General features: G+C 34.0%; 1 protein-coding gene across 3 annotated transcripts in view; it reads right to left on the reverse strand.

The window, feature by feature from the left end:
* Window positions 1-15,819, reverse strand: part of UGGT2 (UDP-glucose glycoprotein glucosyltransferase 2) — a 76,420-nt gene that overhangs the window by 15,119 nt on the left and 45,482 nt on the right. For all 3 annotated transcript variants that reach the window (XM_059839238.1, XM_059839237.1, XM_059839239.1), the window contains exons 23-29: window positions 14,302-14,429; window positions 13,015-13,110; window positions 11,797-11,899; window positions 6,926-7,005; window positions 5,363-5,552; window positions 4,353-4,511; window positions 2,721-2,806 (exon numbers count right to left, since the gene is read on the reverse strand). In XM_059839238.1, the coding sequence (XP_059695221.1) occupies window positions 2,721-2,806; window positions 4,353-4,511; window positions 5,363-5,552; window positions 6,926-7,005; window positions 11,797-11,899; window positions 13,015-13,110; window positions 14,302-14,429 (842 nt within the window). The remainder of the gene's footprint in view (window positions 1-2,720; window positions 2,807-4,352; window positions 4,512-5,362; window positions 5,553-6,925; window positions 7,006-11,796; window positions 11,900-13,014; window positions 13,111-14,301; window positions 14,430-15,819) is intronic.

Here is a 15,819-nt window from a genome sequence, read left to right on the forward strand (position 1 = left end):
TTTGCTGAGTGCCAACTGTTTTACTCTGCACAGAACTCAGTTTGATGAATTTCTGTCCTACTGTGAACAACCTTTTTAAATCCAAGCAAAATCTCTTGCATACTGACAGCACTATGACATATGTAATAACAGCTACCTTAATATTATGTAATTGTGAAAAGCAAAACATGTCTAGCAGACTATGTCCCAACTTTAACTTCAAAACACTTAGATGCTTTTAGTATAAATACATGTAAGTACCAATATAATACAAATTATTATTTTCCATATGGGGAACAAAAGAAATTGGGTTCAAGAAACTGAGATCCTTTAAAACCTCAAGCCCAAGAAACAAACATACAACTCCTTTCCAAATTATAAAAGATATACCTTTTAGCTAAGCAGTCTGCATGACATCAAAATATAATAATATTATATTTTATATCTAATATATCTACCTGCCTTTTTAAAAAATAAAATATTAATCAGGATTTTATAGACATCTTTAGCTATAAATAATTTTCTGCAATCTTACCTAGTAATACCTACTTGTTTTCCTACTAACATCAAAGTCCCAAAAATAAGAAGTGCTCAGATTATTGCTGAGTATAACAATTTTTACTTTCCTAATATTCATAGTAATTTATTAATAACAAATTGATTTACAAGTGTGACTGCATAAATACTTGTGATCCTTGCTAGAAGCAGTCTTTAAGAAGAAAGAGGCAGCTTATTTCAAATGTTATGTATTTACATATTGTAAAAATAAATTACTTCCAACTACGAAAGATGCAAGTAAAACAAATACTGAGATGTAGAACATTCCAAAACTCCCTTTATAATGTACAGGCCTGTGCCTCAAAGAAAACAGGTTCATCTCACAGTTCAACAGGAGAGGATGTGACTAATATATATGGATGGAAAATATACTGCAATAGCTCTTGGCAAAATTCCATCCTATCAAACAGTTGCCTGAGCTCTGATAGCAACTTCATACTATTAATACTGTAAAAGAAATATCAAAGATCCTGGTGCAGCCCCACAAACATACTTTTCCTGTTGTACTTTCAGTCTACAATTGGAATATTGAGATTAAATAAATTGCATTGTTTAGATTCCTCATGAGGTATTAGTTTTTAGTAACTTAGCTGAGTTCAGTTAAGCCCATTTGTGTTACAGAGGGAAAATGAGCAAAACCCCAGCAGACAATTTAAATTTCCTTTGATCCAGGCTAGAATGTAGGGTGATTTCGTTTCATTTTGTTTCATCATTTAACACAACTGCACCTCATTACATTGATTTTTTAAACCATGCTATCTTATATAAATCATTTTATATTTCTTAGGAATTAAATGCTAAATTAGACAAATGGTACAGATACAGTTGGTGGAGATTAGGTAAACCTCTAAGGGTAAGGCCTATGTTTTTCTGCCTTTTCAACAGCTTGTAAGTGATTTCTGAAAAAAAAAAAAAATTGAAAATTGCCAACAAACAGAATGAATCTAATGTCCCATTAATATTTCTCCCTATAACACTGATATTAACTAAATGTTCAAAATCACAAAGAGGTTCAGCAAGTTTTTTGGTTTTTAATAGTAGCTGATAATTAACAATATATGGAACTACGTATTCCTGGGCTTCAAGTAGTAATAAATATTTTATAAGAAATAGACCTATTTAAAACCACACAATTACTTTGAGGAGGGAAAGAGATAACAGGAAAAAGGAAAAAAAGGAAAAACTGAAGATGAAATTAAATAAACAATACTGCTCTTCTAGAAGTGATTAGATCTAAAGCTTCAAGAGAAAGCTCTCATATGCTACAGGTCTGTGCTTTTATGTAACACATGGAGAAAAGGTGATTCTTCTAAGGAATAGTTAGCACATGTATTATATAATAGCACATATATTCCTTTACATGAAAATCAGCCATGGAAATTACAGGTGTAGAAGCCATAGAGATGTCACCTAAATGCCAGTTACAGGAATACAACTTTCTTTCTATGGACAGAGGTTTCTCCCAAGAGAGAGAAATGTGCAGTCAACGTGCAGCCAGGGTATCAAAAGGAAGGGTGCTTTGATATCCTAAGGTGGAGATGTAACCACAGTGATCCTTAAATAACTTGGACAACTAAGTAAAACAGAATTAATCAAAGAAAAAAGTCTAGAACTGAAATGACTATAATGCTCCTGTTAAAAAAAGATGCCATTATAAATACACTGCATTCAGAGGTCTGAAAAAAATGGTGAGAGGGAAATTCGTGGTACTTCCTCCAGATAGTTCCGGAGATAATTCTGGAGAGCAATGCTCCATTGGACATATTCTTGAAATTACATGTTAAGTATATTGGGAATGCCAAAATATTACAAACAAAACCACAAGTGACATTTCTATAGAATTTGGTGCAGCCATTGTGTGATAATGCTAACCATGCATGGAACTGACAGGGAAAGTATCTGGTAGCTGTGCAACACTATAGTAAGGGACATTGCTAGCATCTAGTCTAGCTGAGCAGCTTAGGTTTATTATGCATTAACATACTGAAATGCCTTCAAAAACACATGAAGCCATCAAACAACAACTAACAATACAAGGTATTCCTTACAAACTTTAAATCATCATTTGCATCTTATATTTTTTAATGCTATCTTTGCTCACTTTCTTCCAGTGTTGTCAGATCTTTTCAAAATACGTTGCACTTTCAGATTAATTTGTTTCCAAATGATGGATTCATACTTACGAGAAAACCTGATAAATCTCCTCAGATCTTCCTTTACGCAATCTCAGCGTCCAAGCACCTGGATTTGCTTTCAGCTGAAAATACCCCTAAGGAAAAAAGACAGACACTTGTTCTGGTTGCACTTCAGACTCAACCATCTTCATATACAAAAATAAACTACTCAGCATTTGTATTAGCCCTGAAAGAAGTGTGTCAGGGATGCAACAACTATCACCTGTCCTGCATGTCCATTTTAATGTCTTTCTGGGCTCTATTTACTTCTAGCTGAATTTGAGTTGCATACAAAACCTCCATTGTCACAGACATATTTGATGAACAATCATTTCATTAGGATTTTTTCTCCTGAGAAGCTGAGAGGCCTCAGAAACAAAATGTAAACAATGATTATCTGCTGCTGTGGAATGCAACAGGTGCATCTTTAATTGGTGTCATGTGGTTGTTTTTAATTGATGGGCACAGTCCAGCGGTCTCAGACTCTCTGGTCAGTCACAAGATTTTATTATCATTCCATTCCATTCTATTCTATTCCTTGTTATCCTTCTGATGAAATCCTTTCTCCTATTCTTTTTCTCCTATTCTTTTAGTATAGTCTGAATATATCATTTTCTTTTAATATAATATATATCATAAAATAATAAATCAGCCTTCTGAAACATGGAGTCAAGATTCTCATCTCTTCCCTCATCCTGGAACCCCTGTGAACACCACCACACTCCACCAAGGACAGCAAGTAAAAGAGCAGCAAAGAAATAAATTACTGAATAGAACCAAAACTGAAAAGCTTCTTTGAAACTCAAAATTTTTGTCTGGAACAACTTTCCAAGTCAACACGATTCCTTGCCATTTTAGTAACACTGTAAAGAGCTATTGCTATGTTAAAGTAACAGAGAGCAAGCTTTGAAATGTGAAGAATCGTTAGAAGTTTCATCATGCCAAACATCATCTACTGCTGAATCTGTATTCAATACTTGTGCAAAAATCAAAGATTCACAATTCATTAAGCACTTCATTCCTTATGATACAGTATTTACAAAGACTAGAGAACAGCAGATAGGTAAAAGGCTTATTCATCAAAATCCTTCCCTTTCAAATTCCCTTTGCTAATAGAAAATAAATCCTTCAGCAGAAGTCACATGGTCTTCTGCCACTGCCAACATGAAAAATAATTACTCTGCATGATAAGAGAAATTCTCAGGTGTGGGTATGTCCCACCAAGGCTCTACGCACTTGACTGAAGCACCTAAAATGGGAGTTTTCTTTCGCCCGAATCATTGTGTTAACAAAAAGGGTTATTTTATTCAGAATGTGAATCATACCTTACATTTGTCAGGGAATCTCAGCCTGAATATAACTGTCTCCTACCACCTACTAGAGGCAATTAGGCTGCCAGTTTAGGCACTTCAGGCAAGAGCATAAAATTAGCCTGCATTCAAACCTATACTGCATCACAGAAGAGGAGCAGGAGGGAAAGCTCAACAAACTGGAGATGAGCTCAGCTCCAGGACATGCCTGTTACTTTTAGCATTACTAATCTTGCAACACAGAAAAATGGATTTAAAGAACAAGATGTTAGTGAAGAATTCTCACAAGAAGTGTGCAATTGTAATGACTATTCCTGTATTAAGTACTTACAAGGTTGGCCATCACAATAGTATCAACCATGACAGGATTCTTCTTTGTGCCCAGCGTGAACTGTAACCCTCGAGGAGGTTGTCCAGTTGTCACATCAAAGCAATGTCCTTCAAGCAATATATATTCCAGTTCATATTCTGCTGTAACTGCCCCTTTTATCTATGGAAGGAATACTTCATCAATAAATTATGTCATTTAACTATGTGGGAAAAACAAAATATTATAGTCACATACATGTTGTGTGGAATTTACCACAAAGTAACTCCCACAGTCAAAAAAACCCAAAGAAAAGTTCAGCCACAGGAACTTAATTATAAAACAGGTTATCCAAGACAAAGAGGAAGGATCACTCTCTGGAGGGACCTTCTCTCCACTGACTGCTGAAGCTGAGGCACCTCTGCCTTTGTAAGTTAAGTCCCAGCTTTACTTTCACAATATGCTTTTCCAAATACACAGCTTTGGTCAATCAAACACCCTCAATATTTTCCATAAGCTTATTGAGTCAAACAAATCTAATTATTTTGAAGATAGGGGATTAAAATAGAATTAAGTAATAATTGAAAGAATTGTGAACTAAAAGTGGGTGAAATACATTTTGAACTACATTAATAAACAGTCACATATTCCAGTTTATATGAAGATTTACCTAGGTTACAAGAACTAGGAAACACAAAGAATCCTTTAATTGCTTTACTTTTATCTAAAATGCACTATTTCTCTAAACACAAAGCTCAACATAGCAGGTAAATTGCTTTAACCTGTACTTTGCATTCTGATTTTTTTCTATTCCATTGTTTTCCTTTAAGACTTGTCTTTTTTTTTTTTTTACGAGAGAGAAATGGACAAAAAGATGATGACAATAGAAATGGTAAAATATTGCCTAAATAATCAATTACCAAAGAAAATATTTCAGGAGAACTGACACAAGAAAAATCTTGCAACATTTCCACTTCCCTCTTGAAGCAGAGGGGCCCACACAAGTTTTACAGTGTTTGCAAACTATTACTTACTTCCTGCAAATGAATGTTATCAAGGTCACAGGAACTGTTTACTGCTTCAACCAGCCAGCTTTCAGGAGTGATCATGTTTAGGGTCAAAAGAGGTGATTCTGGCAATTCTAGGAATTTAGCTACAGGTTCAGAAGGAAGGTGCTTATTGATTCCATAAGTTAATTCTGGTTCCAGAACAAAACGATAGAAGCTGTTGAAAAAGAAGTGTGACAAAACCCAATTTTTAGTGAAATACAAAGTTCAAACATGAAGCGCTTCTAAAATATTTTCAAACGTAGTGAGTATTTACCAAGTATGATGAAATTAGGAGGCAAAGTAGCTCCTTATTCTTTTGGAATATCATCAGACAATACCTACAGCACCTCAAATGGGCTGGTAGATGAACACAGACCTATACGCTTTTGGTAATTTTTCTATGGATGTGCCTATTTTCCCTTAACACTCTAAAGGCTATGAAAGTGAATACCTAAGAGGTGCATCTCGATAGCCTGACTGTTAGCAGCCTTGAATTCTCAGAATCTGTATCACTGAACTATGCAGAAGGACTAATCTCTATTGGAAGAAAAGTCTTTGAGAATGGCTACTGTCACTAGCAGCAGCAAGGACAGAGCAGAGGAAAGGTAGGGTTTTCCCTGTTCCTCTTCAGCTTTTATCCCAGTTATTCCATACATAAAAGTTCTCCCAAGCACAAGGAAAGAACCAGGCACCAAGACCTGCAAAGTGCCCAGCTTCAAAAGCCATCATAATGACATTCACACAAGAAGACACTCAGAAGACTGATAATTAAAACCCGCTCGTGAACAAGAGATGTGAGTAATTCCTCTCAAAATGCATTAAAACTAAGGACATCTGCTTTGTGGGCAAATGATTAATTCTGCAACCCTCTGGCTAAAGGACAGGCACTATCACCAACCTCTCTCACAGGTAATTAGTAATAGAGGTGTTAGGATTATAGGTAAAATACCTGCCTAGGAGATGGCTGTACTTAAACATTTTTCTTAGAGGGAAAGAAATTCTCTTGGAGGGAATTAATGTCAGTGTAAATGTCTATCACTGGATTAGTGAACCCTGATTTTAACACACAGAAAAAAGAAACTTCAATTTATAGTAGTTACATTCAGGCTATCATATTCTCAATGAAATATAACATCATCTCAATATAACAAATGCAGACTGTATATTGATTCAGATGAATTTAACTCTTAGAAGTAGTGAATCTGTACAATTCATTACACAAACAGTGGGCTGTAAAAAAAGGAACAACTTAGACAGATAATCCCCCTATCCAACTTTTCACAGGCATAAAAGACTCTATTGATTTATTCAAGACCTGTTGATGAGAGGTGCATTTGATGGACTAGATAATTTCCCCATGATAACTTGCTTGACACATTAGAACAAGAACTTTTATCTAAACAAGCGCAAACTGCTTAGGTAATGTTCAGTGGAAAATGAGTCAACAAAAATAATTCAGAAACACAAAGCAATGTTTACTTTTTAAGAAAATATACACCATTAAAGCTGTTTTTCCAAAATGAGCATGACAAGCTATGAATGACTAACCTCTTCAGTGGCACTTCAGACAGCTTAGATCTGCAGTTCAAAAATAACCTGAGTTTCATATTGATAATGTCCTTGAGTACCTACAGAAAAAAAATCTCTGTAAAAAATGGTTCTTGGTAATCACCTAACTTTGAAAATAAGCCAAAGTTACCCTTGTGACATCCTGCCATTTCTCAATTTTCAGCAGGAATCTAAAACTTTTTAAAGATGTATATATATATCTGTATATTAAAGGTTATGGTCAGATATTATAAATAAATATATGACCTTTCCTAAAACTGCATGATTTAGCACATGATATTCTTGATAGTCAAAACATTAATGCCGTCTCCTACTCATGCAGTTTTTTCATGAGCAGTGCACTCAATTTTCCAAAGCTTGAGTAAATGATATTGTCACCCCTGTTACATTGTGATTTTAAAACACTTGAAGGTCTCTAAGTACAACACATGCCTTTAATCCAACAACCAGTCTTAAAACAATTGCTTTCACTTTTATTAAAATAGTTGTATATGGAAAATCATTAAATATAGTGAACTTCAGAAAACTATTTTAATACTCAATTACTTATTAACTTTAAATGTCAACAATAGATTAATGCTGTCTTAAACCATTCAATTAACTTCAAAACATTTTGGTAAGTTAACATATTTCTATTTTTTTCTCTCAGTTTCTTCATCTGTTAATTTCTAAAATAGTAATGTTTTGGATGCTGTTATATAGAAACCATAATATTAGGACAGTATTTTTTTTTCTTATTTTTGTGAGCAATCTGTTTTGTTTTGCTTAAAGCTAACTAAGTTATTAATTTCTTTAAAGCACTCATAAAAACCTTGATCAAATTACCTTCAGTTCTGTGGTTTCTGACACAAAGTGCTTACCTGAAAGCATAAAGCAGCTGTGCCTACATTTATGGGTATTAGAAAGGCCAGTAAGACATAAAAGCTAAGTTACAATACCAATACCAGTAAGGCTAATATCTAAAACTATTACAATAGCAAATAAATTGGGAACAAAGCAAGACAATATTCATCATTAAATCTCTTTTTTATTATGACTATAATTTTTCTTTCCTCAGTTCAGCCCATGGCTTACACTCATTCTTTACTACAATGCTGTAACTTTACTTAGCCCTAGGGAACTGTTCTATTCCTTGTTTCTTATTCTTATCTTTTGTGTCACCTGAATACCATCACTGAAAAACTACTGAATAAAAAACAAAGAGTAGAGAATAGCATATTGGTGAGAACAAGTGAAGAAGCAGGAAAGGAGAACCCAAGAGCACTGGAAGCATAAGAAGGGAAAGCTTTACATGACATAAGACCACCAAAATCAAAAGAGAGGTCAAAGTGACTCAAATATGTATCTACCATTCAGAATAAAAAGAATAACCAAAGCCTGCATGGACTTCACCTATAAATGAAACAAAACCTTCAACCCAATAGCAAGAATGATTCTTCAGCAATCTGCATTGATAGGCTTTTGTGTATCAAATGAAATTATCTTGCAGAAGGCTGATGCATCATCCCAATTCATCTGCTGACCATGAAATTTAGTACAGTAGCAAAAAAAAAAAAAAAAAAAAAGCCTTTCTTAATTAACATTTCAAAGGACTTTAAATGGGAAATGACAAATATGACAATAATTCATTTTCTCTGTTTTTCAACAATACAACTTCTGAAACACTGAACTTGGTTCTATTATTTAGGGCTTCTGAGGACACCAAAAACCAGGGCATTTGAGTGTTTGAGTTAACACATGAAAATGGTGACAAAATTAAGAAGACTCTTTTATAGGATACTTGAAGAGTTCAGTCTGTTTACTTTAAATATGAAAATTCAAAGAGCATGGAAATTTAGTTCAGGGAGCACTGTAAAACATGGTTGAAATATTTCAGGAGGCCTGAAAATTATTCAAGAGTTAATTTTCTTGTGCATGTGCACAATAAAAAGGCATTTGTGAGACACTTACTTGAGTTACCAGAACTCAGCTGAAGAACATTAACTCAATAAACCATGATTATCTAACCAGTCACTTGGAATTGTTTGTGAACTTCAGGATAATACAAAGTATCTGCACTGAAAACCAACTTATAATAAAATCTTCAACAGAACTGGCAAAATGATGAGAACATCAATGCTTACAGCATGGATCTGAACAAAAACCTGTAATTCCAAGTCTGAGTTTAACAGTAAGGTTAATTAGCCACTGGAAAATCTCAGTAGGAGCTCTAATCTGTACTCAACTGCTTGGTAATATTTAAATTAGGAATTGATTAAAAAATGATTTCTACTTCAAATGATAATTGTGAAAAAGGAGTCCTGTGACACGCATTATATAGGCAATCAGACTAGATCACCAAAAGGGGCTCCTTCAGGGATTCCTTTTACTTTAGGGATGGAATAGTAAGTCCTTACTGAAGACAAAATGAACAAAGGAAAAAAGGCAAAAGATAACTGACAGAAAAAAAAAATAAAAGGTTTGATTTTTTCTAGATGTTTTTGAGTTACTGGATACTTATTGGAACAAGAAAAAAAAGATGATGGATAATCCTAAGAATATAGAGGTAATAGAATGATCTTTCCTCCTGTTTTTGGTGAACAATGAGGAAAAAAATCCACAACTCTTCAATTCTGTCCTCCATTGTAGCAGAAGGAATTTCTTCTTTTCTCACATCACCTTAGAGATCACCTTCATAACTTCAGGACTAGTTAGCTCCTCCATATATTCTGCTGAGACCTTATGTGGTCTAACCATGCTAAAGTTACGGCTGCCATTTAAATATTTGCAGTGGACAGTGACTCTGCCTTGTCTGGAAATACTTGATGCTGAAGTCTGTAACAAAACTTTTTGAAAAAAAGGAAAACAAAGACTATATGGAAGGTGCTACCTGCCTCAGTCTGGAAAGGATCAGAGCAGTTCTTATGATACAATCCAGAACATATTTTAAAAACAGACAGCAGCTTTGACTGAGCTCTCATTTGTGCTCTGACTCACACCTTCCTCCATCCTTAAACTGCCAGTCTCTCAGACTAAGCAGTAAAGTTTAGATTACAGCCCACCTCTAGGTATTTACACCTCTCTCAATTTCAGTCCCACTCCATATGAGTAATTTTTGTTTGTATTTTTAATAAAAAATACCAAAAGATTTATTTGAAGTATCTATTAAGTGACAGAAAGTAATACAATAGTTTCACCAAGGTGAAAAAACCCAGTCATTATATGGACATATTCAATGCAGAATGGGGCAAGAATCACTTGTTCTGCCATGGTAGTTACTCAACAAATTTTGCACCATGAATAGTTACCAATCCAATATACTCAGCTCTAATCCAATTATGTAACTGGAGAAAAAAAAAAAAAAAGCCTTTAAATATAAATATATTCCAGTGATTAAAGTTTATACTATTTAAATCACCTATCTATAGTAAGCTAATCAGAAAGGCATTCATTTAACAACTTCAAGTTTGAGGCTTGCTGTACTTGCATGGCTGTTTTGCTTCTACAGCAGGATGGTGGCTTTCCAGGAAATGGTAATAATAATAATTTTATATATATAAAAAAAAATTCCAGGCTATTTTCATTTTTAAAAAGATATTACTGAAAAGTTTAATCTGCATTAAAATATTTCTGGTTTGTTTACTTTCAACAGCATTTCATTACTCTCTCCTAAGGGTTGGCTTCTTGAATAAAACTAGAGCTCCCATGACTCAAGCAGTATCTGCAACAGCTGTACAGCTTGGGACACCATGGGAGTCATTTGCCTGGGCATGCATGAGAGAGCCTGTTGAGCTCAGAGGAATGGAGGTTTCTGCTCTGAGCTACAAGATCCTTGATGTGATTTATACTCATAATATGAACTTCTGGCTAAATGGAGAGTTTCCAGTCCATTTCAACTTGAAAATATTTTCATGTGGTAATATCAAGCTTTCATTTTCACTGAGAAGGGTGAAATGAGAGATCTAGCTCTAGAGGTAAGCTAGTATTCAGGAATCCTGAAATAGCAAAATTTTTCATGAATTTAAAAAATGTTTTACTTCACTCCACTATATGAAGAATGAGTGGATGCTTCAACATTTGATATAAAAAGATATGAAAATGGGAGGGGGAAAAGCACTTTAAGAATTTATGAAACTTGCATAATTACTGCAGGAAAAAAAAAAAGATAAAATAGGATGCAGCAAAAATCAAGTTGGAGGTTTCAGAATCATAACACACTATAAAGTGAAGACAAAATTTACATTTTTATGGGAAACTATAAAGGAACCTGAGACACAGTGATATTCTGCAGTAGGTGAAAGAAGAAAATAATTTCAGCAGCTGTGTTTTTAAGACAGTTTCTCTTCAGAAGATCAATAGCTACACACAATGGAAGCCTATCTAGATATACTTGGTAGCATTAATCAACTGAGAAATATCCCTCCGAGAGCTGAAAGGTTTATAGTCCGATCCTCTTATGATGATATTACAAGTCAGATTTAGACCACCTCATTTAGGTGCCTTGGAAAACTAAGGTGATCTGGTTTAATGGAAAGAGGCAAATACCTCCTGAGATTTTGAGATGCAAAAAATTATGTACACAACCTCCTCTTTTCTTTCTATTGACTGTAGAGAGCACTTACAGACTCACTTTAAGAGGACTGGGCCATGGGGCATCTGAATTTTACTTTCAAATGAGATATTCATAATGATGAACTAGGTCATCCTCAGCTTCTTTTATGAATTAAAATAACTAAACACACATTTTAAAGGAAAAGAAAGAATAACCAAATTTTGTTTACTCTCGACTACACTGTATGTGGAAATTAGAAAAAGTTTAGTAACAACTCAAGTACAAATCAGCAAATTAAAAGAAATGACCAACATCTTACAATCAATAAGTGGGTCATCTTCTGTGCTTCTCTTGTCAATGGATCCACAATAGCAACAACATCATAGAATGGGTCATTCTCTTGGGGCTCGATTTTTATCACACTGTTAAAAAAGTATTCAAAAATGAATACTCAAATGAAATGAAAACTCAAAACTGAATATGTTGAAAGGACAAACATTTTTAGAGACAGATTTGTAATATCAGAGGCATTTAAGATTTTACTGCTCGAGAAAATATTTCTCTTATTTCAAGCAATAATCATGATTGCTCCCTGTGATACAATTAGAAAAGCTAAATGTGAACAGGAGTAAAAAATATAGCATTAATCTACACACTTCTATACTGGTTAGTGATTAGATACATTCTCTAAAACAAAATTAATAAAATAAAACACAGTAAGACTTTAAAAGGGGCCTGTTTGTCATTTGTTTACAGCTCACTTCATCAAGATCAGGAATCACTGGATCAGACAAGTAGTGGCGGTGACATAATTTAAAAGAAAAAAAGAGGGGGAAAAATGGCATTTGAGAAGTGTGAAACTTGATAGGCTGGACTAGCTTTATGCATTCCAGAAAATAATTCAGTTTGATAGACTTGATTAGGCTAAGTCAAGCAAACTCTAGTTAAAGTACTCTGTATTTACAGGAAGGATATGTCAGTAAACTTCATGTAAAAAATGGAAAAAAAAAAGTCATATGCTGTAAATACAGAAAAGGGACTATTGGAATTTGTTTTCCACAAAACATATGGACAGTACTGACTGCTACTACTTTAACTTTGAAAAAGGTGTCAGCCTCTTAGAAAAGGCTACCACTGTTTTCACTCCTGCCTTCACCAATAGGGACAGGCCAACAGCACACACAACTACTACTGGAGCACCTTTACCAACAAAAACAAGTAGAGATTTGGAAACAGCAAAAATTTTTATAAAAATTTGTAATTTGATCACAGTTTTTATATTATCAGATGTCCTTTTAAAACATGTACCCCTCTGCTCTCTTTTCAGCAAAGGATAAGGTTGAGAAATCAATAGGCATTACTAATGAATTTATGAGGAAAAAGGTACAAATGCATTATGCTATGGCAGATGATAAGGCTGTTCATACAACAGTTTCAAAATTAGAATGCTTACTCAACTTTTTGAAGACTATGTAATCATCAGTCCATTCAAATGTTAAAAAATTACTCTTAAGTGCATTATCACGACAAAACTGACCTGTGGTGTTCTTTGAGTAATTCAACATCTTGTCTCATCTCTGTTTTAGGCAAAGATGACAGCAGGGCATCTATTTTCATAATCAAATCACTGCCACTGTATTAAATAAGGCACACATAGTTTGGTTGTCATTAGAAAAGGAGCAAAACATTAACATTTTAATGTCAGTCTCTTTGCATGAAGGATATTTAGGAAGCCCACATGCCAGACCTGGACTCTAAGGTGATTAACACCTCAGGACTTGTAGCTTGGAGTTAAACCTTCAGCATGACAATGCCCAAGAACCACTACAGCCTCAGAGAAGCCTTGTGAAACAGACACTTCTTAATTTTAAGAGATGCATAATTCACAGAATTATCATTCAGTCTCACGGCAATTATTTTTTTCAATTGTTGGGTCTTCCAATCTGTGTAATTTGATGAAAATGTGGGGCTTTGAAGAAAATGTGGGGCTTGAACCACAAGACAAATTAAACCTGAATGACAAGTTTTTATTACTCACAAATTTGCCAAAGAGACCTGATTCAGAATCAAAAGAAGTGAGTATATTATGCTAAGATCTGCTGACATTTCTAGCTCTTTTTTTTTTAAATTTTTTTTATTTTTTCCCATTTATGACAACATTAAGGAACAGACATAAATGACCTGGTTTCAAGGCTGGCCACATCTTTCAGTTTTTCTATTAGAATTTTCTACTGAAGTCTCCTGAGAAATCTTATTTGATTTCAGTGTTGTATAGTCACAATATCTGTCTAAATATATTTTGTCTCTCACTACTTATCTCCTTGAGTTCTACCTCTTGTTTATTGTGTTTTTCTGGTAATGATTCTTTTAGTTGTGACAGTCCTTCTAGATAACAGAAATTATACTCAAAGTCGAGAGATACTGTAGGAGTATAATTTTGCTTTCTTCTTTGTACACAAGCTGTATCCTTAGACTAGAAGATGGCCTGAACTCATTTAATCTTTACACTTCTTCAGTGAAAAGATGTGTGGATGTTGTCTACTATGGTGTCAGGGCACAACATCAGCCCATGCCTCTACAGGCTCCCTTATTAACAATTCCCAAAGACAATGACTCCAAATATTAATACTCAGATTTGGCCTAAGATGCACTGTATTTTATCAAGCTTATTATTATTCTTTACAATCACTCTGATGTAAACAAAACCTAGTAGGAATCCTTTACTGTTAGCTGTACTCTTGGTTGTAAGGACAGTGAAAGTAGGGAAAGTATTTGGAGTAATTCAGCAGAGCTGCACATGTCTTATGAGGCAAGAGAATTTTACCTTTTACTACTGTTTCCCATCTCCTTGACAATAGCTTTAATCTTTTCTGCTGAGGTACTGTATGTTATCTTTTCCAACAAATTAAAGTCTTCTGTGTAGAATTCATTTTCATCTAAAGGACCCAGTACCTTAGACAGAGAAAAAAAACCATGAAGTGTAGAATGTCCCAATAATGCTCTGTAAGTAAAAATAAACTAATATTTTAAATGAATGCACAAAATTGAATATGAAACCCCAATCTCTATATACATCAATACTATTGATTAGAAAACTAATTAAATTTTATAGCAACTATGCAGGATTAGGTTTTTACAGTTATATGATTACAGTTAATTATCAATTACAAAGAATAACTGCAATGGAATAACTCCATGCTACTTTTCATTATACATCCTTCTGTTAAGGAATACACTATTTAGAAATAACTCTAAGAAAAAGCTCTCTTATGTAAAATATTTGAAACTCAAATTACTATTTGTCTACCACACTCTTAAGTTTTTTTAGTTATATGAACACAATCTCCTTCTACCACTTGTCAAATGAAGCAGAACGGATAGAAAGAATGGGAAAGGATACAACATGCATAATACGAGAGGATACAGGATTACTGCATTTTTTGGTGTCTGAAAGAAAGGGAAGTGCCTTGGAGTCCCAGAAAATAGCTTTGAGGATGTTGTTGGTATTTCCTACTCAGTCTATCAGGCCAAATTGACCCAAGACAACTTCAATGGCCTACAGGGCTGCCAGGATGTAGAATCTCATTTATATAAGTTGGGCGCTGAATGCCTCTTCCTCAAAATTCAACTGTTTCCTATAAATGAGAGGTTATATAACAAATTCCACTTTTGATTTTTTAATTAATGATGCATGAGATAGATGAAACCACAGTGTAATTATGAAATACTATGGTAATTTGAAGAAGTCAATTAGAAAAAATTAATTTGCTCATAAAAGCAAAACTTCCGTGATGAAATAGCAAGGACAGAAATGAAGGATATGCCATGTCTTTTTAAAAGTGATAGTTTAGAGTGAAAACACAGAGATATGAATATACATTATTAAATTTATCCAAATATTTTAATGAAACTTATTTCCCCAAAACTTAAAATATGACATTATTTTAGCTTTTTTAGGCATGGAGAACAGTAATAATAATTTATAAAATAAATTCACTAATTTAGTTATGAGGGAGCTGACACAAAAAAAACAACAATTCTTTAAGGCTTCATAAACAAAAACACTTTCTGTGTGTTTCGTAGCAGTATTTCAGCTACAACTCAGAAGCATTTAGGATGCATAAGAGTAACTAAACTCACTAAATTTAAAGAGTTTCCAGTTACGAGATGCCAATATAGTTGTCTTTCTATTTCTTTTGAATGGTGGAGTAAATTGAAAATAGAAGAATTAAAATGTAGTTTGTAAATTGTATTTGCAATGCAAGGCATTGACTGTCATTTAACAAGCAATAAATATTGAATGCAGCATTATATTTTTTGATCATAGATCATCTATTGACAA

This window comes from Haemorhous mexicanus, chromosome 2, assembly GCF_027477595.1.
Source record: "Haemorhous mexicanus isolate bHaeMex1 chromosome 2, bHaeMex1.pri, whole genome shotgun sequence".
NCBI lineage: Eukaryota > Metazoa > Chordata > Aves > Passeriformes > Fringillidae > Haemorhous > Haemorhous mexicanus.